This window comes from Poecilia formosa, unplaced genomic scaffold (genome assembly GCF_000485575.1).
Source record: "Poecilia formosa unplaced genomic scaffold, Poecilia_formosa-5.1.2 Scaffold55, whole genome shotgun sequence".
NCBI classification, from domain to species: domain Eukaryota; kingdom Metazoa; phylum Chordata; class Actinopteri; order Cyprinodontiformes; family Poeciliidae; genus Poecilia; species Poecilia formosa.
In genome coordinates, this window is record NW_006799994.1 from 527,559 (window position 1) to 549,889 (window position 22,331).

The 22,331-nt window shown below is 37.1% G+C and overlaps 2 protein-coding genes across 5 annotated transcripts in view; both read right to left on the reverse strand.

Annotated features, from left to right (window-relative positions):
* Positions 1-6,104: 6,104 nt before the first annotated feature.
* On the reverse strand, positions 6,105-16,417 carry phaf1 (phagosome assembly factor 1). Its single transcript, XM_007553170.2, has 16 exons — positions 15,305-16,417; positions 13,967-14,049; positions 12,872-12,955; positions 12,723-12,766; positions 12,295-12,374; positions 12,126-12,220; positions 10,318-10,382; positions 10,051-10,163; positions 9,493-9,626; positions 9,305-9,388; positions 8,598-8,680; positions 8,427-8,470; positions 8,284-8,333; positions 7,698-7,756; positions 7,469-7,541; positions 6,105-6,921 (listed from the first exon to the last, which is right to left on the reverse strand). Exons 1-16 carry the CDS (start codon positions 15,366-15,368, stop codon positions 6,826-6,828), a joined length of 1,251 nt encoding a protein of 416 aa, XP_007553232.1. The 5' UTR covers positions 15,369-16,417; the 3' UTR covers positions 6,105-6,825.
* Positions 16,418-20,122: 3,705 nt separating this feature from the next.
* Positions 20,123-22,331, reverse strand: part of LOC103138823 (core-binding factor subunit beta) — a 37,137-nt gene continuing 34,928 nt past the window's right edge. For 2 of the 4 annotated variants that reach the window (XM_007553173.2, XM_007553175.2), the window contains one exon: positions 20,123-20,612. In XM_007553173.2, the coding sequence (XP_007553235.1) occupies positions 20,568-20,612 (45 nt within the window). In that variant the 3' untranslated portion in view covers positions 20,123-20,567. Of the gene's footprint in view, positions 20,618-22,331 lie in introns of all 4 variants that reach the window. The other 2 variants (XM_007553172.2, XM_007553174.2) reach the window with 1 other exon arrangement.

Sequence of the window (22,331 nt, forward strand, 5' to 3'; positions counted from 1 at the left end):
GCATATCAAAAAAGCCACATTCCAGGGAATTTCACGTCAGTCTTAATTACCTGCCCTGCTTCCAAAAATGGGATTTAAAATATAAAAGTCATTCAGAAAAATATGAGAGCAACATTAGAGTCGAACTGATATCAGATTGCTCAACTGAAGCTTTACGTTACAAATAACAGCAAACTGTTCAATTTATATATATGTAAAAAAACAAAACAAAACAGAATCACACACAGCTTAGGGTCTTCATTTGTGTTTTTTTTTTCCATTTTAAAGATGACATATCCACCTGAGTTTGGGTGCGATTAAACTACCCATCAATCTAATTTAATGCTGGAGGAGAAATTTTTGCATTTCGTGGATGTATCTGAGCTACAAAGTGTCATAATCTGGATTTTTTTACTGCATAGAAGGCAGAACCTGTTATTGTGTTTAGAGAGACCATTACTGAGGGGACTGGATGAAAGAACGACAATATGAACGTTTTTTACTGATGTAAAATAAAACAGGAAATAAACAACCATAAATGGTTCCAGCCAGACATGTTGGCTGGAATCTGAGAAAACTGTTCAAAACAATGAAAAGACAATTTGTCAAATGAATGAGAAGGTCTTGTACTTTTATACGTCACCTATAAGTTTAAGTAATTTAATCCTTTTATGAGCAATCATTTGCAGAACTGATTTTTTTCTCTGGCTGAACAAAATGAACGACAGATTGGATATCAGAGTTCTTAACTATGTTTCTTCAACATGTTGAAGAAAAATGAAAAACTGAATAACATTTTGACAGCATCATTGCCACAATGCAGCTAAACCCTCATTTAAAACACTGAATAATTATGGGAAGAAAAATGAGACGTTTGGCCTCTTATTGTATTATTCAGCCACAGCAGAGTTCGCTTAAATAAATTATTCTGGTGGTACATTTGTTTGAAGAAATAAAAGCTCTAGTGTCTGTGCTGCCAGAGTAACTATTTTTTTAAATTTTGTCTTAAGTGGCAGTCATTTTATGTTTAGGTACATTGTAGATAGAAAAAACAAATAAATTAAATTCAAATAAATTTCTGTCCAAAAAAATCCAAAATATGTCTGAATGTCTAAACTCAGATAATTTTAAAAAGTTGAACTTTTTTTTTTTTTACTTTTTTGACTTTTATGTTGATTTGGGGCAACAGAAAATGAATACGACGGCGTATTAGGGCCAATGTAGACAGGGTAAAAAGGAGGGTAAATTTACACAGCAAACTCAAAAGGTTTTAGATTCCAGACATTTTCCATAAAAAGGTAAAGACATTTCTGAGCTCCAGAAGTCAAAAATATGCGGGGGAAAAACTCAGAAATTTCCAAGATTTTTTCTAAAAAATTCTCAGCTTTTGTACATATTCTGTTTTTTTTTTTCCCAAAAAAATTGTGGAAATGAATTCCAAAATTTCTGAGTTTTTCCCCCGGCACATTTTCAACTTTGGAGCTCAGAAATATCTTTTCCTTTTTATGGAAAATTTCTGGAATTAATCTAAAACTTTTTGAGTTCACGGTGTAAATTTACCCTCCTTTTTACCCTGTCTACATTGGCCCTAAAATGCCATCGTATTTATTTTCTGTTGCCCCAAATCAACATAAAATAAATCGGATGAAAGTTAAACTCTCTCATTGAGCACCAGCAGTTTTTTAGTCTATTCAAGTTCAGTCAAAAAGCTTTGATCTTTGGACTGAACACCTGCTGGCTGATGAACAGGTTCTACCTTTTATACAGAAAATCATCCCCAGCACAAATGTTACACCTAGTGGCTAAACTAGGGTATTACATACAACACAAAAATTGCTCCCACAGACACTATCCCGCAGAAACGAACATCTCCAGCACCAAGCAAACAAAAACTGGGCTCATACATTCCTTTTCTCAATCTGAACTTGGAAAGATTTCCCCCAAAAAAGTTAAACAGAAAAAACATGGACACCATATATAAAAACTACAACACCTTAGTCTGTGTTGAACATATTTGGAAATAGGGATATTTAGTATCATTTAATGCAACTAAATAAAAACAGGAAGGGACTCTTTAGAATTATTTATAAATGTAATAAATATGCAGTTCCTGATAAAGAACAAATTAGGGCAAAAATATAAAATCTTACCAATTAGTTTTGATTTAGTTTCCTGTGCAAATATCGTAAAACACTTGAAATAAGAAAACTAATGAACAAGTATTTTTTTTCTGCAAGATATGGCAGTTTGTTTTATGTTAATAATGTATTAATACTGATGAAAAACTAGTAGTTCCACTGGCAAATTTTTTCACTTATAACGACATTTTTTCCATGTTATAAGTGAAATAATCAGCCAGTGAAACTGGAACTTTTTCATCGATATTAAGAAATTATTTACTTAAAACAAACTCTTATATCTTAAAGGTTACTTTGTCTTAATTCTAGCGTGATAAGATATTAGCACTAGAAACTAGACTAAAATTAGCTGGTAATATTTTGTGTTTTTGCAGTGTGGAGGTGAAGTTGATGGTTTGCAGATGTTTTACTGCAGCAGCATCACTGAATGTATTTCAGCTAAAGGGGGTAAACGCTAGATAATAATGGGTGTCCTAACACTTGGTTTCTTTTGTTTACAATTACTTCTGTGAATATTTAATGTTTATGAATAACCAAATAAGTAATGGGTCCCTGTATTTAATTTTTTTTTAGATTACTAATTTATTCAATTTCGCGTAGCGACAGAGGAAGACCATAACTAGATCTTTAGACATGGAGGCTGATTTTAGGCCTTTTTTTATAGTCTTATAAAACTAAGGTGACAATAATATTCTAGATGTCATGAAAGCAAGACAAACAAATAAATGCATATCTGAAATAAAAGCAGAAAAATACTGAAAAGCCCAACCTGGGATTCTTTGCAGAAATGAGAAAAATAACTGGAACAACCATCAGCCCATGCAGCAGGTTGATGCCAATACTCAATGACAAACACACACACATTCACCAATTCAATTAAAACGCATTCTCACGCAGAAAATCATTTTTACAGAGGAAAAAAAGATAAAAACAGGCTCAAAGGGAGATGAGGCACAATGTTTCATTTTTTTTCTTAGACTTTTTTTAAAAATACATTTTCTTCCACCAAAGTGAGTTTTGGGAAAATGTTTGACCACGACATGTATGACAGTTTCCACCAGAAAACATACCAAAGCGGAGATCAGATCAACTTTAAATATGGGAAACATAACAGAACCCCAAAGAGATATGTTGGAAGTGGGTCTTCAAAACCCAAAAGGTTTGTCTGAGAACCTGAACATCCAGGCTCACCCAGTCATCCAGACGGGGGCTGCGCCACGCAGCGAAATCAGACAGATATCAAACTTTGTCCAGCAGAGAATGATGTGTAAATGAAGAGTTCATGTGCTTCACAGAGACGTCCGTTTACTGGCTGCCCTCCAACGCTGACCGGCTGAATCAGCCGAGAGCAGAAACTGTTTTCTGATCAACTTTCTTCACAACATAGAAGAGAAGAAACCAAGTCGTAACAAAGAGGATGCCATGAAGAGCTATTTACAGCGTTTATACAGCTTCGCATGGACTCCACAACAGCTTTTCTTTTGAGAAACACTAAAAAGCATTTATTGGTTAGAAATCTAAACACTAAAATGAGTTTCTCTGCACTTAAAAATGTTCTTGCTACTTTGATCAGCCTATCTGGAAATTCACTGCTGCCTCAAAAGAAAAACATGCATTTAGTGGCTCAGATTATAGAAGTGTGAAAAAAAAAACTAAATAAACTAGTTTGGGATCCTTCAAAGGAAAAATCACAAAAACTATTCTGGAAAACATTTTGTTTGTGTAACGGCTCAGTGCCTGACAAAAACCACCTGATCTGTTCCACATTTTGTCTCGGTACAAAAAACAAACTTCTATCATTTTACTTGGTTTAATATGATGTAATAAAATAAGTGGGAAAAAAAAAGATACATGATTATCAACATTTTTCCAAATAAAATGCAATTTAAATATTCTCCCTTTACAGTGAGACCCTTAAATAAAATCAAGAGCAATAAAATACTTATTTAGTGAGGAGTTGACTGAACACTAACTAAAAATATATAATATATAATCTACAGTTTCAGATTTAACTGCTTTAATGCACCCGAATCAAATGATCAGCTAATTTGTGGGACTTTGTAAAATTTGATTGGATGCTGTGAAGCTAATTTAGCCATTTGATTCAGGTGTGACGGATATATTAATTAGAATTACAAAAATAAATTTGCTTAACGGAAACGTGCCAATTACTAAGTCTGTGATACGATGAGGTGGCTTTTCGGTAGTGAATTTCATAAAAACGGCACGAGTCATGTGATCAGTCAATGTTACTACAGGCGGAAACGACGAAGAGGACGACAGGAAGTGGTAGGGGGATGATGGCATTTCATGTTTAAAGTACTTGTAGCCTTTACAAACTTAATCACATGTGATTTTAATTGCGTTTCTTATTTAATGGAAACAACATAATAGCATTTTCCATTAGCAGACTGTCAAAGTTTTGAGCATATTTGTAATGGAAACGCAGCCGTTTTAGATCAAAGCATATTCATGTGTTGGAATGGTCCAGTCAAAGTCCAGGTCTAAATCTAATAGATCTGTGGCAAGATTTTAAAACTTATACTCACAGATGTCGTTGAAACAAAGAATAGCAGATTGTGTAGAGGCACAGTAAAGTTTGTGGTTGTAGTTTGACAAAATGTGGAAAAGCCCAAGAGTGTGGATTCTTCTTTGAAAGGCACAGGACTCAAACCAAATATTTTGTAAAAGCGGGAAAAGAAAAAAACATTTGTATCAAGGAACAATGAGAGAATTTGTCTATTAAAATGAATGCACAGTTTATTAATTAGTTTGTAATTAAAAACAAGGTAAATTTACACGCTGGGTGAAAGAAATGACTGATGCTGTTCACCATTTCCAAAACAAAGTCGGGTTTACAACCACAGAAATGACGGCTGTTCTCTACGTCACGGTTCACTGAGGACGTCGACCACGGTACGAGCTGACGGTAAACACGATGCGTCTCATCCAGAACGGATGAGCTGAGTCGGCTGGTCATGTTGGATTATTACTGAAACACGGATTAAAAGCTGTACCACGTCTTCAAATTAAGATGGAGTTAGGAATATTTGAGACTCTGCAAGACAAGAAAACACACCGATTAAATGAAGACTTCCTAAAAGGTCTTTGGCTTTAGCATTTGGCAACTAAACAGAGAGAGAACCGCAGATGGATCAGAAGCAGAACGGAAGAAAGCACTGAAGAAAGACGAAACGTTGTCGTACAGAACGCGACGGCGCCGCCGCTCATCTGCACCAACACACACACCCACACACACATCCCTCCTACTCTTCAATACATATCCATCTCAAAGGATGGGGCACGATCAAGTAAAAATGTGTCTATTAGTGCAAATGTTAAAAACAAAAAAAGGAATCACAATAAATTATTATTATAACACAATGGAAATGGTTGTCATGGTGAGGGAGAAATGGGCTTTGGACGCCCAGGCAGAACATGCAGGAAGGTTAAAGCTGCAGAATTTAACTTTCACAAAAATATGTTGTTTTTTAACATAATTAAAACTGTCACCATGTTGTAGCAGTTTGAGACAGATAATCTGTGAAAAGATCAATCTCCTCCCAACGTCATCTAAAAATACAACCAATCAGAGTCAGGAGGAGGGTCTTAGCGCTGTTAATCAACATCGTGTACACGCTTTAGCAACTTACCATTCAAGGAAATCCATTTACCTGCCATTATCTGTGGCTATGCTAACTAGCTTGAGCATTTGTGGCAGGCTAGCAGAGAACAAGCGGAGGACGTGAGGGTAATTGACAGCGCTAAGACCCTCCTCCTGGCTCTGATTGGTTGTTCCTGATGGAGCTGTCAAGTTTTTCACAGATTATCTGTCTCATATTGTACTGTCACAACCTAATGATAATTTTAACAAATATGTAAAAAAAAAATATATATTTTTTTTTAAATAAAAGTGACATGCTGTAGCTTTAATCAACCGAACGAAGCGAGAGCGCTTCCTGTTGTGCTTTTTGGAGATCGCTTCTCGTTCAGAGTCATGCAGGTTGAGCTTCAACCGTCTGAACCGGCCGCCGCTCATCAGAAATGTGTCGGGGTTGAAATGATGGGACAGGAAGCGACTCAGCTGGGTTAAGGAAGTGTTTGGTGAGGGAAGATGGAGCTGTTTGGATCGGGTCAGGCTGGGTCTTGTGATTTAAAACAGAAATGGGTGCTTAGCTTGAAGTGTGTCTGGGCTCATGGTGCAGGAGTGGACGGGTTTGGCTGGGCCCAGTTCGGAGCGGTCTTGAAGCAGGAAGACGAGCAGGACTGACCGGGATGGCAGTGTGGTTGGCTGATGAAGTTTTATTAGTTTTATGTTTTCCTGCAGCGTTGATGAACCCGAATGCGTCACCTCACGATGGCATGAAGCGTCTCTGACTGTACAGGCAGCAGAACGGTCTCTGAGGTTCACAGGATGCACATTTTATAGCTTTCTTTTCGAAGCATGCGAGCCGCTCCCGCAGCAGGACCGGGTCCCCGCAGGACGGGGCATGTTTGGTACCAACAGAACCCCGGGTGCTGGTACCAAACAGGAGGCAGCAGGTCTGGTTTCACCGTCGACTCGTTCACTCTGAAGCACCTGAGCCAGGTTGTAGTGATTCTGTCAGGCCTGCTCAGGTAAAAAAAAAATAAAAATCTGGTTTCGGTTCCAATGCAGTCAGCAGAAGAGCTGTTGTTTGGGTCGGCCAGAATGGGGCGTGGTTCTGGTTCAGTGGGAACTAGCGCTGGACTCGGGTCGGGCTTGACTGGTGGTCCTGGGAGCTCCATAGAGGGTGACTGATGCTATGTGGTTGTTCTGCATCACCTGCAGAAGAAAACAGGGTCGTGTTAGAGAGACGGGATGCAGGTTCAGAACCAGCAGGTCTATTTGGGGCTTTTTGTTCCTCCCTAAAACCTGATCACCACTGGGATGGACTGACTGGAAACAAAACAGACACAAGTCTGGCAGACATCTAGAAGGCACAGACGAGAATTAGGACCACGGAAAAATAAACAAAATAGATAAAACTCTGACTTTAAACTCAGGACAGAATTTTTTTTCAGAATCAGAATTGATTAAATTTCTTAGGCCCCATCAGGCAAATTGGGTCTGAGTGTAGATAAATGGCAGGTTTACAAATCCTATAACAAGGAAGAAACAATTATGTCATTATTTTCATATATTAACAATCTGAATGTTTGGTTATATGTTTGGATTCTGACAGACAGAATCAGAATTATGACCTTAAAGGACAGTTTTATGTTTTCCAGGCACATAGTGCCATTTTATAGCCTAATCAAGTAACTATGTTAACTTCAGCTGTTGAAAAAACTCTGTATATATCAAAAATGTTTGTTGTGAAAGTACCGACCTCAAAAATCATCCTCTGTAGTCCGAAGCAGAAAGTGGAACCGAACGGGTTTGTGTTGTTGGCTGATGAAGACCTGTCAGGAATAAATAAAGATGAGAATTTCCTCTTGTGTAAAATATCACAGAATAACACCGAAGGAGCACCGTCACTTGACATACGATCCGTTTAAAGCCTTCATGTCATCCATACCGACTCTGTTCTGTGAAACCGTGACGGTCGGAGCGTTTACCTGTGAAGGACGACGGGTTTTTCCATCGGATGGCCCAGAAGCTCCTGAATCTGATCCCACTGACGAGGAAACACAAAGACACCTCATCAAAACAGATTTTTAGAAATAAACACATGAACACAGCTGCTGACAATAAACAGAAAAAAATTCAGCAAACTGTCAATGTACCAGATTTAAAAGGTATTTAATGGACACAGCAGACAATCATTTCAGAGTCAGGATGCTTTGAAAACAGCATTACTCTGCACAAAAACTAATCACTTTAGCTTTGAAGGGTTATTAAAAGATAATGGTGATAAAAATGAACTCATATCAGATGTTTGATTAAGACATACAGTTACTACACTTTTCCTGGCTTGCAGCAGAAAATCTAAATGTGTCTGTTTGGATTTCCAGTCACGGTTCTGCCTGTCACTATAACACATTTTGTTGGATGATAAATTACGGCAATATTGTAGTTTAAAAAACAAAACAAAAACAAAAGAAAACAGGATACGAAGTTTAAAATCAAAATGTCCAAACTTTGATAGAATCTGTTTTAATATTTCAGAGGAGGCAGAGTTTCATTTTTCTTCTCATAACTGACCTTGCTGTAGGTGGTTAAGATGCAATCCTCCGTCTGAGAGTCTGCTCCTTCTGAGGAGTCAGAAACAACAACAGGTTGAAGAAAGATCCCACTAAAGCACAAATACAGAGGTTAAAACTCTGACCAATCCAGGGACAGCTCACCTTTTTTGATGACCAGCGGGATCTTAAAGTCACATCGATGGTATCTGGGACAGCAGAAATAATCAATCACATCAAACTCCGCAACAGAAGGATTAATGTGATTAAAGTTGAGATATAGAAGAGCAGGTAACAAAATGACAAAAGGTGAATCTGACAGCAGGACATATTTACATATTAAAGTTGTAATGCCCAGGGAAGTTCGTATGGAGGACAAACTTCTTAACCAGGTGGGTCGTCGAGTCAAACAGGATGTCCTGAAACACAACACAACCCATCGATCAGCTGCAGCCAGGTAACCTGTAGCAGAGGGTAAACGGAGACCAACGCAGCCCTGCAGCAGTGCTGTGCTGCTGTTTATAGCTCATCTCTGCAGCAGCCAGATGAGTTCAGCTTGTTTACTTTCCCAGGGCAGGATGCCCAAACCACTCCGGGGAATTCAGGCAGTGACCCACAAAGGTCACTGGATAAACATCTGTTTGACTCCGAAAATGACAGAGAGGGGCAACACAGGCTCATGTTGTCTAAAAAACACCGGCTGGGATGGTAGCACATTAAAATGTGTCGTTAATGCTACCCTGTGATTCATCGTAGGGCTAAATCAGATTAATAGATTTTTGAAATAACAATAATTGTATTTTTAATATTGTATAAAATGAGTTAAAAGAAAAATGTGCAGAATGTGTTAATTTGTTTATGTGAATAATTGTCAAACTAATCTACAGAATAAAATAAGTACTGCAACTTACATCTAATTTAATTAAATTTAATCTAATCTAATTACATCAATTTACATCTCTAAGTTCCCAGAATTACAACATTAAAACCATTAAATGTTTGGAGCCATGCTGCCAACATCTTGTAAGGCTGGACCCACGTACCACTCCGAGGGTGAAGTAGTTGAAGAAGTAGTCGTTACATTTAGAGGGAACCTGCTTGTGAGGAGACGGAGAGTGGATCTTCATCTAAACACAGGAAAAGGTGAACATTTTTATTTCAAGTTTCATTTTACTGACACAATGTGAATGCAACAGATTGACAAGACTTTCTAAGGACAAACAGTTCTGACCTTGTCCTCAGATTTGTAGAAGACTTTATGCGGCGAGCCCAAAGCGCCCAGAACATCCTGACAGGAGTCTCCAAAGAAGATGCTCCGCTCCAGGTACCGGACCTTAGCGTCAGCCATCACACCGAGTCCAGAACCTGCAGCAGGAACCGAGACAGTCACACAAATAAGTTACAAAAATGTTCTAGTCCTGTTTTTCTCAATGCTCAGTTTAATACAGTATCAGTATGATTAGATAATATGTCTATTAGAATATTTAATAAACAGAATATTCACTGAACTCCGACCCAAAACTGCACAGGTAAATGAAATGAACCAAGCAGGTTCTGTTACTGTTTATAATCAGAGTTCACTGAACTTTACTAGAAACTTCTATAAACTTTTATAAACTACAAAACTGAATTCCTGTTGTCTGCTAATCCACCTAACCCTATATATTAATAGGGCCAGTTTTAACTAATGGAATATTCCAAATAATATGGCTGGAAGAGTTTTTGCACTTGGATGCTTCAAAAAGCAGCAGACTGACGACACTCAGTCATTTTCTTTCAGGTGCGTTACCTGCTGTGAGAAGGCGGAGCTTGAGCCCCAGAGGACCCGCCCCATCCCTCAGGACATCGACACACTCTGCAAAGATGTTGCCCATGAAACAAGCCAACGGCATCGCAGGAGCTCTGAGGAAACACAGGAAACATTCCAGTGTGAACTGGTTTGAAAACTTATTCTGCTGCTGCCTACTTTCTCCTGATTAGATTCGACATAAACGCATTAATGTCCTCTAGCAGGAAGGTCGCTGGGCCACATGGAAGTGTTGTGGTCATTATGTACTTTGTTTCTTGGAGGTTGTTGCCAGTGTAGATGTGCATCCTCTTGACCATGGCTCCATGTGGAATCTGCAGGAAGGATGAAATAACAACACAGCTAGTGAAGCTGGCGCATCATGTTAAATGTTTACGAGGTATGAAAGATTGAATTCATAGCAAATAATGAATTTTATTTGTCCATTCAGGAGTTATTCTGACATGAAATGTCATTTTTGTATAATATACCAGAGACGTAATGGGGACTGACATCAATGCATCTTGAGTTGGGACTGAGGCTAAAACAATTAATCGAATTAATCATGATTAATCGATCACAGATGGAATGGATTTATTTCAACTGAAGTATACAGACTTCAAAATGGTCATTTGCTGAAAGAATAAAACACTCAGCATAATAATTAAGCCAAAACTGTACAAAAAATATGTATATTTTGCATTAAGGTTAGAAAAAAAAAAGAGTAAACTAGAGGAATGCTACATTGTTGCACTTTATACAATAAAATGTTTATTTTCTTGTTAATTTGTTTACTTACATCTTTTAATGTATTTCTAATGTATAAAAATGGCTTAAGTGGTCAAATGTAGCTCCAGTTAACCAGTAGCAGAGGGTAAACAGAGATTAATGCAGCCCTGTAGCCTCACTCTGCAATCTGCAGTAATTTTTTAAATCTGATTTATTGATTAATTGTCAAAACAATTGAATACTAAAATAATCGTTACTTGCAGCTCTTGTTGGGAGATGTTTGGATCATGATTCTCAGCCATAAGATGCCACATTTGAACTAATGTTGACTTGTATGAAAACAGCCTGACACACAGCAGTTGAGCTCAGAGTATAGGCATTAAGATTCTTTCTTTCCTGGTGTTTTCACACCTGCAGTTTGGAAGATTCTGTTCCACTGGGGTCGAAAATTGCAATAGTATTACATTTTCAGTTACTGCTGTTCTCTTTCACACTGCACTGTGTCAAACCCTTTTTTCTTTTCTTTCCTTTTTTTTTTTTACAGTAATCTGTTCCCATCCTCCTCGCCTGTGGGGGCGCTGCACCAAAAACCACTGAAGGAAACAACACAAAAGCCTCTGAAGAAGACAAGGAAGACAACTTCCTTCTTCACAAAATGTAAACAAAAATGGAGTGACGTCAAATTTTAGCAGATGTAGGATTTCTCTTTTGTCTTTGGTAAAAGACCATTTACCCAGAATGCTCTGAACTGTAGTCCACTTCCTGCTTTTGGAGCGGTTTCCAGTCCGCTTAGTGTTCACATATGCATTCAAACAGCACCAGAGTTCATTTCAACCGGACCGAGACGTAGGTTTCTAGGCGTACCAGAGTTTGCCTTTTTGGTCCGTACATTGCAAAAACAAAATCTTACCAAGAATTTTTGTGTAGTTTCTAGTGCAAATATCTCGGTACACTTAAAAAAGACTAAAATAACTTACAAGTAGCAATAAATAGGAGCTTGTTTTAAGTCAATAGTTTCTTTAAGTTGATGGAAAAACACTGGTTCCACTGGGAGATTATTTCATTTGTAACATGTAAAAATGTCTTGCTGTAAGTGAAAAAATTCTGCCAGTGGAACTAGTACTTTTCAATCAATTTTAAGGAATTATTTATTTAAAACAAGCTCCTATAACTTCCTGAAAAGTTTACTAAGATATCTGCACTACTCGACCAAAAACGCTTGGTAAAATTCTGTGTTTGCAGTGCATCAGAGTTGGATTACAGCAGTTTAAACCAGAATGCACCTTAAGTCACCAGGTTCTGGTCTTAAGTCTTCTTTAACAGGCTGAAGGGAACCGGTCCATTCTTACCTCGTATTTTGGAGCTTCATTCCACGAATCCAGTTGAAAGGAGAAGGAAAGTCCTCGAAAGTTGAGATGGAACAATTGCTCTGCAGCATTATAAACTGCACAAAAAGAGACAATGTTCATTAAACTACATTAAAAGTTATTTGTGAATAAAATCTTTGTTATTAAGTACCTCCAGGGTGAGTCGCTCCAAATGACTGGTCTATTTGCTCTATTGTGGGGACGATGGCCTGAGAGTTGAAATGGACTCCACTAAAAGACAGCACACACAAACGCAGCATGTTGGGTCCGTTAGCATTCATACAGCAAAGAGCTGCGTTAGAGAAAGAACGACTGAGAGCAACTGGAAGTGGTTCAGCAGGAAGAGACAATAACAGAGGCCTAATCTAACAGATACATTAACACAAGCAGATTCAATTCCTGTGACGTGACTGAGCAGCTGTGGGTCTCACAGAGAGCGATGACTGAGCTGTGAAAGTGGCCTTTTGGATTTTATAGCTCAGACTTATTACCAACCAACAAGAACGGCTTAGATATGGACGAAGGATGAAGCAGAAGTCCAACATTATCTATCATGTTTGTAAAAATCCTTCTACTCACCAGTACTTCAACTTGACTTTGCTGAGGTCGTACACTTCAATCACCTAATATGTAAAAGCAAAATCCAGCCAGGAATAAAGAGGCGGTAAGTGACAAAGGTCAGGGCTACAATGGGAGTTTGATATCTGTGCTAAATGAACCATTCTCACCTTGAGTCTCTGATTTGTGGCGTCAAACAGAAGTTTAATCCCATCCTGAGTCAGGTTCAGTATGAGGTCGTGGCTGAGTGGTGTCTGGAGGGATAATGGGAAATCCCGGTCATACTTTCTTCAAAACAAACAAAAAACAAAACAAAACAAACAAACAAAAAAAAACACCACTGTTTTTTTTACATTTTTCTTGCTTTTTCAACCCCAGAGTCTCTTCCTGTGCGTCAACTGGGTTCACAAAAGTAAAACTTTTTGGTAGTAAACTGTTTTTGTTAGTCGCTTCTTTCATCCAACTCATTTAAATGCACAAGATGTTTTTTTTTCTCTCACTGATTTTAGTTACAGAGAGTCCAAATTGGAAAGTGATAAACAATATAAATACCGGTGACAAAACAAAATGACAGCTACAAACAGACAAGCAATCCAACTTTAAGAATTATGCTAATTTTGTTTGGCTGATGCTTGATGAACTAGTTATTATCTGGGTTCTTTGTTCACTGTAAACCCTAAACAGAAACACATTTAATTATCTGTTACATGATTATTGCAATGTTCACCAATCTGATCTGTGCAGATTTTACACATTTAATTGAATGACAGAAAGGAGAAACTGATGTTCACTGTACTAAAGGCGCATTAAATGCAGAAAAATTAAAACAAGGTTTCTTAAGGCATAATTTATAAGCTTCTTAGGCCTAACAATTTACAGTTTTCCTGCACTCTACATGTTTCTAAATGAACAGCACAATAAGTCTATGTGTGGCATAGAGTCACACAAGAAGCTTTAACTTAACTGAAATGATTCATAGGTCAGATAACTAAAATTGGAATGAGAACGTGTGCACAAACAAAAAACTTAGATAAAAAATGATTAAAACCACCATTAATATCAGTAAACTGAATGCTGGACAATGTGTTTTTAAGGTAGGTGTGGCTTACAGTCTTACCAAAGATTTAGTTTCAAAATAAATCTTTTCAAAGTGCAGAAAGTCTGCAAGACGTCCAGAGCTGCCAAATTCTTTTGCAAGCTGATTAACATTTTTTAAGGTTACACAACCAACAGAGGCCGTATGAGCAGAGCTGCAGCTGGCTCACCTGTTCGCTGTATAGCACCTGGACATTTTTGATTATACGGCAGTGTTTCTGGAGGATAGAGATGGCCTGGGAAAATGGCATCCCTGTGAAAACAAAGACATGCACACGTAAGAGGGGAATACTGTTACAAAGTCCTGAAAGTGGAGTCATCCCACTGCTGCTAATTCAGGTCATTCATTAGTTATTGCAAAGTAAATTTAATCTCAAGGTACTTTACTAGACAAGAGCAATTTATACTGAGGTGTACAGAGACAGACAGGTACAAACAGGTACATTAACTTAACTGAAAAGTTCATTTCTTTAAATAATTCAATTCAAAAAGCAAAACTTGTGTATTATATAGCCTCCTGACACACAGAGTGATACGTCAAGTTTATGACAGGTTTTGGTTATTACAGCTTGTAGATTAAAACTCCCAATCCAGATTTTTAAAAACTTACAAAACATGAGCCAAATTAAAATAATAAAAAAAAAAATTAAATCTGATGAATCGCCACCAAACTACTGAATAGGAACAATGCTCAAGGCTCCAGTTATCCCTGTCACATCTGCATGTTTTTTTTTAACTCAAGTTTTTCCTTCCACTTAACTTTTCATACAGCATTCCATGAATACAGATTGTCTTCAACATATTGGCTTACCCACATTCTGGACATAAGATTGTCCACTACACCAGCATTTCCTAAAGTTTGGGTCACAAATAACTGTGAGGCCAACTAACCTAAATAAAATCCCAACAATAAAGCAGAAGTTTTCTATAAATGTAAAAGATTTTTTTTTAAATTGGCCTTGAATAAAAATAAGAACAATATATTGGTCAATACAATGTCTGCTGAAAATGATTTTGTTTATTTTAACAAAAAATGTGCATGCTCAACCAGAAGTCATTTTAAATTTGAGGATCAGAAGCTGAAAAGTTTAGGAATTTATATACTAGACAACATAACACTTTTCTATTAAAAACCTTCTATACTTGTTGTCACCTTCCTAAAATAACAGCCTAAGTCAGTTTTTGCTAAAAATAATTTTTTTTTGGCTAAATCATCTTTTTATGATTAACAGTTTATTTTTTTCCCCTGCAAATGTAATTTTTTTGGCAAAAATGACATCACCATTATTTTAGGAAGGTGACTAAATACAACTTTCTAATTTTTCAGGCAATTATCACAAATTCACAGAAATAAGAAAAAATCACTCTGTGGATAATAAGACCATTTTTAATTTCTCTTTTGAGTTAAATTATGTAAATAATTTATGTTTATAATTTATCCTAATTTATTGATACAGTGACATTGTCACATAACTTCATCCTAAGTGGTTCTAAAGTTTGACACTCACCTAAGGCGAATTCCCATTGCTCATTTCCTAGTGATCTCTCAGGCACCACCTCCAGATCCAGCATTGGCAAGTAGTGTGGGGGCAGCTCACCTCACCTCAAGACTCTGTGGGACCCTGCCTCTGTTTCTGCTGGCTCTTCCTGATCACAGCGACTTCTCAATGCACGTTCAGCGTCCTATTTTAAATCATAACTATCAACTTTTTTCACGTAAAGCTACCAAATTCATGAGCATCAAAGCGGGTCCTTCCTTATCTCATGATATTTGTCCGGGGTTGTAAATCAGCTACAAAGAAGAGGTATAAAAGTGTTTAAGATTTTTCTACCTATGGAAAAACGGTTCAAAACATAAAAATAGCAGAAATATCCAGCACGGACTGACAGCTTGCTGATAAACAAATGACGCAACCTGCCAGCAAACCTAAAACACACAAGACGAAGCTGTCAGTCAACCAACAGTTTGTTTATGAACTCTAAAAATCAATAAAGACAACCTGACACGCTGCAGAGCAGAGATCAGTTCAACTTGTTCTGGAGCGGTACAACAGATGGTACAGTGGAAAATAAACGCATATCAACTCTGATGATTATTCTCTTTCCAATACAGCCGCTATGTCTCGTATCTGTGAATGTCGGGCGGTTACGAAAGGGGGGAAAAGATCTAAAAATGTTTTTAATCTGCACTGCAAGCTAACGTTAGCCAACCAATTAGCTGCCCGTGACGGTGTCCTGGTTATTAATTATAACTATAAAAATAAATAACGGATATGCAAACAGAAATACTTGAGTCAAGCGCGAGAAAGTTATTATCCTGCTTGGGATTGAAACAAAGAGACGGCGTGTGCTGTCGCTGCTGTTTTTCTCCCTTCAGCTCAGGAGCTAGCTTCGCTGCTGCCCGCCGGGGACGCACGTTCAGACTTCCACACGACGTGACGCGTCCCTTTGCCCGGTAAATGGCCGCTGCCGTGTCCGTTCCTCAGCGTGTCACCGAGTCCGTTAATGTTGAGGGGCCGATGAGAGAGAGACGCAGCGACAACAGCAACTTCAGACATCAACAACAGCCAGCGGGATCAGCTGATAGCTCTACTTCCTGTGCTCGGAGAACGTCATAGGCTGGCGTGATGACGTCACTCGCACGTTTCTATGTGTGCTTTTTTGCGTAGGCAGGAAAAACATAAACATATCGTCGTAGCCCCTGATGTAATGTAGGGGGGAAATGTCCACAATTATAGTTTATAAGTACATCAATAAAAACTAATATTTATACATGTAATAACTTGGAATGCATTTTTATAAAAAATGTAAAAAATTATTTACTTTAATTTGATATATAGAGAAGCCTATTTCTATATGTTAGATACTCATTTCGTTTAAATATTTTAATGAAATCCTATCTTTATTGAATACATATTACATAAATAATAAGTTAGAGGTAATGCTATAAATAATGTATCCATACTTGCTTATTATGCCAATTATTTATGAAATAAATAAAATCTGAAACTTCATAATTCAAAATATAAATGATTATTTCAGTACTTTATTTGTGTTTATTACTGAGGGATAAATATGGCTATGGTTTTAGTCCAGATAAATGCAATTATATGTGTTTTATATATATATATATATATATATATATATATATATATATATATATAGAGTTTTCTATGGTTTGTACATGAAAATAAAATAATAAATATATTGGTACTACTTTAAAAAGTACTGAATCCAAAAAGGACATAAAATGCTGTCTAAAAGAAAACAGCACACATCGAAGGCAAATAGAGGAATTGATACACATTTATTGTGATAAACAATCTACATTTTGAAATGAATATCTCATATTATATGTTAAACTCCTCTGAGAGGACAAGTTCAACATTAAAGTAGATGAAAACACAGAGCACACAAACAGTAAGAGAAATGCAAGAAGGTTTACTCAAGCTACAAAACATCCAAGTCGTTCTAACATATAAATAAGTTAAAAAAGTAACAGATAATGTTGAAAAGAAAAGAAAATTATATTTTAATGGTTTGACTTAATGCCTGCATTAAGAAAAGGAAAGGATGGATTTGATGCTTCAGTTTTTTTTATTTTAGTTCACTTGGTGCAAGTGGTGGAGAAAAGATTGAGTTTTTAATTTTTCTTAAACCTAAAAGCAAATTTGTGTTTTTCTTTGGAGAGTTCTCAGTTTTCTTCCAGGTTTTATGACTTGATTTTAAAGCTTCAATTCAGAGAATTTGGAACAATTTTCTTATTCTATTTTATTTTTATAGAATTTCTCATTGTCCAGGTATAATTCCAATAAATTTCCTTCAAATAGACCAAATCATCACAAGAAAAGGTTTCTTCTTAAGAACCTTTTCCCTCCTCATTATATTTCTGTTTTCACAACAATATAATTTATTCTCTAAACATGAGACATTAGAGAATTAGCAATCAACGTTCCAGTTTAATTAATGGACTCTGTATTTCTATACATTTAACTCACACAATGACATCAACATTCTCTCCTTTACTTCCTTTAAGCTAAAAACATCACAACCGACCATAAAACCATTCCTCACCATCCTGCAGGTTCACACAGAAAAAAAGATTTTAAAAACATTTTTGACTAATTACTTACTGAACCAGGTGAGAATAAATCACCTGATTGCCAGAAGAAATAACACAATCGAGCCAATGAGATTTACCATTTTAAAAGCTAGAGTAAAGTATTATTTTGTCAGATAAAGTCGTTTTTGTTGTGAACCCTGAGTTGATTTTATGGCTGCATTTGCAGAGAGAACCTGAACAAACTTGGTTGAAAATCTGAACTCCAGCTTATCATGTTTGTTTTGTTTAATTTTTTTTAAAGCTCATTAAAATGCTGAAACTGTACAAGAGCCTGAATTTATCTAAATAAGTCAAACTTAAAGGAGCCAAAGGCAATACAACCGTTCATTTCACAAAGTGTAAAACATTTTCTGGTTACAGGACTTGACTCAATCCACGTTCAGGTGGATTTATTTAAAAAAATAGAACAATACAAAAATCATTAATAAAGAGTACATAAAAAAAGCAACAAAAATCCTCAAACCTCCCAATTCTTTGGAGATGCTTTTCTTTTTTTTTTTTTGGTTTACACAAAATATCCTGCAGCTGCTTCAGGTCTAAGCTGAGAAAAGAACTAAAAACTCCTACTGAGACGAGAGAAATATAAAAAGTAAACATCCTGACTTTCACACAACAAAGGAAGGTGACGACATACAGGAAAACACATGGCTTCAATCGACGAGTGCTGTAACCGGACAGGGAAAAGCAAACCGCATTCAGGCTTTTATGGCCCTGCAAAGACGAGGAGCATCTGGGTGACGTGGAGTCCGGGAACTAAACGCATCTCTGATGAGTTATTCATTCTGATTCAGTTAGGAACTGGTTCAGTTCGTAAGTTCAGTTCAGTTCTCTGGAGGAGCAAACTGTGACTAATGTGAAGCGAGCCGAGAAAATCCGAGCTTCATGATCACTCAACAGATTTTCATTTACAGATATCATCACTTCACAGGACATTGTATGTTTTTCTTGATTTTGGTCCAATGTGTTAGAATATTTTATGATTAAATGTTTGGCTTTGCAGTGTTTGGACTTCACTGAGTTGAATATGGATTTCACAACAATCACTTTAAGTTACATCTCCTAAATTTAACTTTAAACTTTTTTTTAACTGCCTCAAGATGAAACAGTTATTTTTCTAAATTGGGGTTGTGATGAGTTGATATGAGCGAACAATATTTGAGCTGCAGCTTGGAAGATTTTATTTAATGGGGGACAAAAGTAAATCTTTTAGGAACAGTAAACTTTCCAACTAGACTTGCTAATGTGTGCAAGTTGGAACCGGTTTAAAACAAAAAACCATTTCGGTTGTTATTTCCATATTTAGGAGTTTGGGTTTTACTCAAAGTGGCGTGGAAACAGCTGCACAGCTGAAAGCGGTAAGCTTAGAAAGCTAACTCTGAAAGCATTTAAGGTGAACTGAAGGAAAGTTATGAATTATAGTAAAAACTGCAACAACAGTCAACCGAGATTCCTTCCTACGATTACTCTGACTGCCAATAGCTACTCCACTTAACCCCACAATGACCGTTAAGCTTTAATTTTGTGTTGAGGTTCTTTTTAATGACTCTGAAAATCATAAGGAAGTACCATATTATGTTGCAGCTTTGTTTTTACTTTAGAATAATAAAAAGGAAGAAAAAGTTTTTATTTAAGGGTTAAAACGTTTTGAAAACCCGACTTTGAGTCACCCAGTTGTTCCTGATCAAAGAGCAGACAGAGAGCACTCCAAGGATAAAGAGGCTGCGATGCAAGCAATAAAGAGCAAAGGAAGCCCCATGTTTGATTTCATGCAATAAAAAGACGAGCAATGTGGAGATCAAGACTGATTGTATCACATAGTGCAAAACCTCTCGGAAGACGAAGGACGTTTAAATCTCCTCCATGTAGCCGTTTCTATATCTAGAGCCTTCAGGTTGTGGCTACAGAACCTGTGATGTTTAAATGAATCTAAATTTACACAAAGCAAACACTTCTTAACCCTCCAGCCTGGTAAATATGTCTTTGGTTTGCCTTTCTATAATTTTTTAAGTCTCCTATTTTCTTCCCTCCCTCCAGCAAAGTGAACTTTGGTCTCAGAAAACAGCAGGTTTTAAGAAATTAAGTTGATAAAATGGAAGTTTTTCACAAGCATATCAGCAAACATGAGGTGTTGAAACACTGAAAAAATGCACACACACACACATATATATATATATATATATATATATATATATATATATATATATTTTTTTTTTTTTTACATCATGAACTGCTGAAACCTCACATTTGATTCATGCTGTGAAGCCCTGACTGTGACCCTGAGCCACGACTTCTACCTTTTCTCTGCTCCTTCTTGTTCTCACCTCTTCCTCTTTCTCTCATTATCAACGTTTTGCATAAGTTCTCCAAATTAAGTCAAAATCTCAACGTTTCTTTTTTCTTCTTCACCCAAATATTCCTGCTTAAGTCTTTGGTTTCTTTTAAATCGTTTCTGTTAATTTTATATTTCCATTTTTGTCTGCATTCAAAAGTTTGAAAAATACATCAATTTTGAGGAATAATGCAAAACAACTGGCCAATGAGTGCGGTCTCCTGCTGACTGCGTTGAAATCGAACAACAAACAAACAAACTGCTTCAGTTTCCATTTTTTTCTTCCTTCTTCCGTCCTCAGCGCATCTTGTGTTCCACGTCAGCGTTGGCCATGTTTGAGCCAGGGCTGGGGTCCTGCTGTCGTCTGGACTGGGGAGAGACAGGGATGGAGGGATGAAGGAGGAAAAGAGGAGGAGAAGGGCAAGAAAAAAAGAGGATGACGGCCAAAAAAAAGGATTAAAGAGAAAAGACAATAAATTAAGTACAGCATTCAAAAATGGTACACATGTTGACTAATTAATTAAAAAAACAATTTGATTTGCATTTTTATCTCACAGTTTGACATTAAAGCTGCAGTATGTAACTTTTATAATTATTTTTTCATGCTTACTGAAACCGTTCCACTTTTCTCTCTGCAACACTGCAGTTAGCATAGCCTGCACAAATGCTAAAGCTAGTTAGCATAGCCACCGATGACAGCAGATAAACAGCTTTCCTGTAAAAGTAATTTATTTCTCTTCCTTTAGCACATTTAGCAGCATGTTCATAAGGTTGATTGACAGCACTAAGACTCCCCTCTGGGCTCTGATTGGTTGTTTTTGGCTCATTTCATTCAAACAGCAACAGTAGCTCAGGGAGGAGTTGGAGGAGATTGATCTTTTCACAGATTATCTATCTCATAGCATACTGTCAGGACATAATTATAATTTTAGCAATAATTTAGAAAGCATTTAAAAAAAAAGTTGCATACTGGCAAATGTTTCCTGAATTCAAACTAATAAAAGAATTTGTAGTACCCTCTATTGCCACTAGATGGAGCCAAAACAGCTTTGAAACGCATCGCTTACTCCTGTTTTTACACACTGATGTTATTTTAGTTAAGGTATCTGGTAGACAGACAAATACAGCAGCAGGCAGACAAACAGACACATAAACTGGCAGACTTGCAGGCCGACACACTCACTCACACTTTCACACACACACACATATATACACGCACACACACACACACACACACAGTTGATCGTTAGATCATCAACAGAGGCCGTCAGCATGAGAAGACTTTTAAAAATATTTCCTGACTCGGTGTGGTGGGATAGTGTTTGCGAGGCCATGGTGTGACCCTCGGCTGCCGTAACAAAAATACTTGTGGTTGTATGTTTACACTGAAGTGATGGCTGGGGGGATTTGGCACGGCTCGGGTGATAGAGGTGAGAAGGTGCGGGAGAAGGTGAAGCCGGGAGCAGACAGAAATGCAGACAGAGATAGTGGAGGGGTTGCTTAGCTCAAGAGGAATGCAGTTTGTGTCATCTCAGTGACTCACCGTAATAGCAACACACTTGCAGTCACATGCACACACACCAACACACACATACACACACGCGCGCGCATACGTACAGTATGTCATGCTTCCATTTTCATTGCACGCAGCCAGACTGGCTCCTCAGTTGTTTTAATTAAAACTGCTGCTTTCAGATATTCACATGTGGCTCAGTTACAGTCACATGACTCCTGGATCAAAGCAGAGTTGCAACAAACAACTTGTAATTGTTCAGAGGAGTATTATGTTGAATTTGTTTATAGTGATTTTTTCTTTTTTTGCTGCAGAAGATGGAGAACATCGGGGCAATACATAATACATAATACATAAGGTAAATACAGCAACATTTAGTTAAGAAAAACTAAATGCAGAAACGAAGAAAACTTGGGGTCATTCTCTGCATCAAGCAAATTCTTACCAAGTATTTTGGTTCATTTTCTAGAGCAAATATCTAACTTATAAGTAAGTTTTCAGCAAGATATAGGAGCTTATTTTAAATAAATAATTAATGAATATTCATAAAGTACTAGTACCACTGGAATA

Excerpts from the sequence above, each read along its gene's own strand:
- phaf1 (XM_007553170.2), bottom strand. The coding sequence starts at position 15,368 with ATGCTGGATCTGGAGGTGGTGCCTGAGAGATCACTAGGAAATGAGCAA. Across the intron at positions 10,383-12,125 it reads ATGAAGCTCCAAAATACGAG|ATTCCACATGGAGCCATGGT; the intron begins GTAAGAATGGAC and ends TCCTTCCTGCAG. Across the intron at positions 8,471-8,597 it reads GGGCATTACAACTTTAATAT|ATACCATCGATGTGACTTTA; the intron begins GTAAATATGTCC and ends CTGCTGTCCCAG.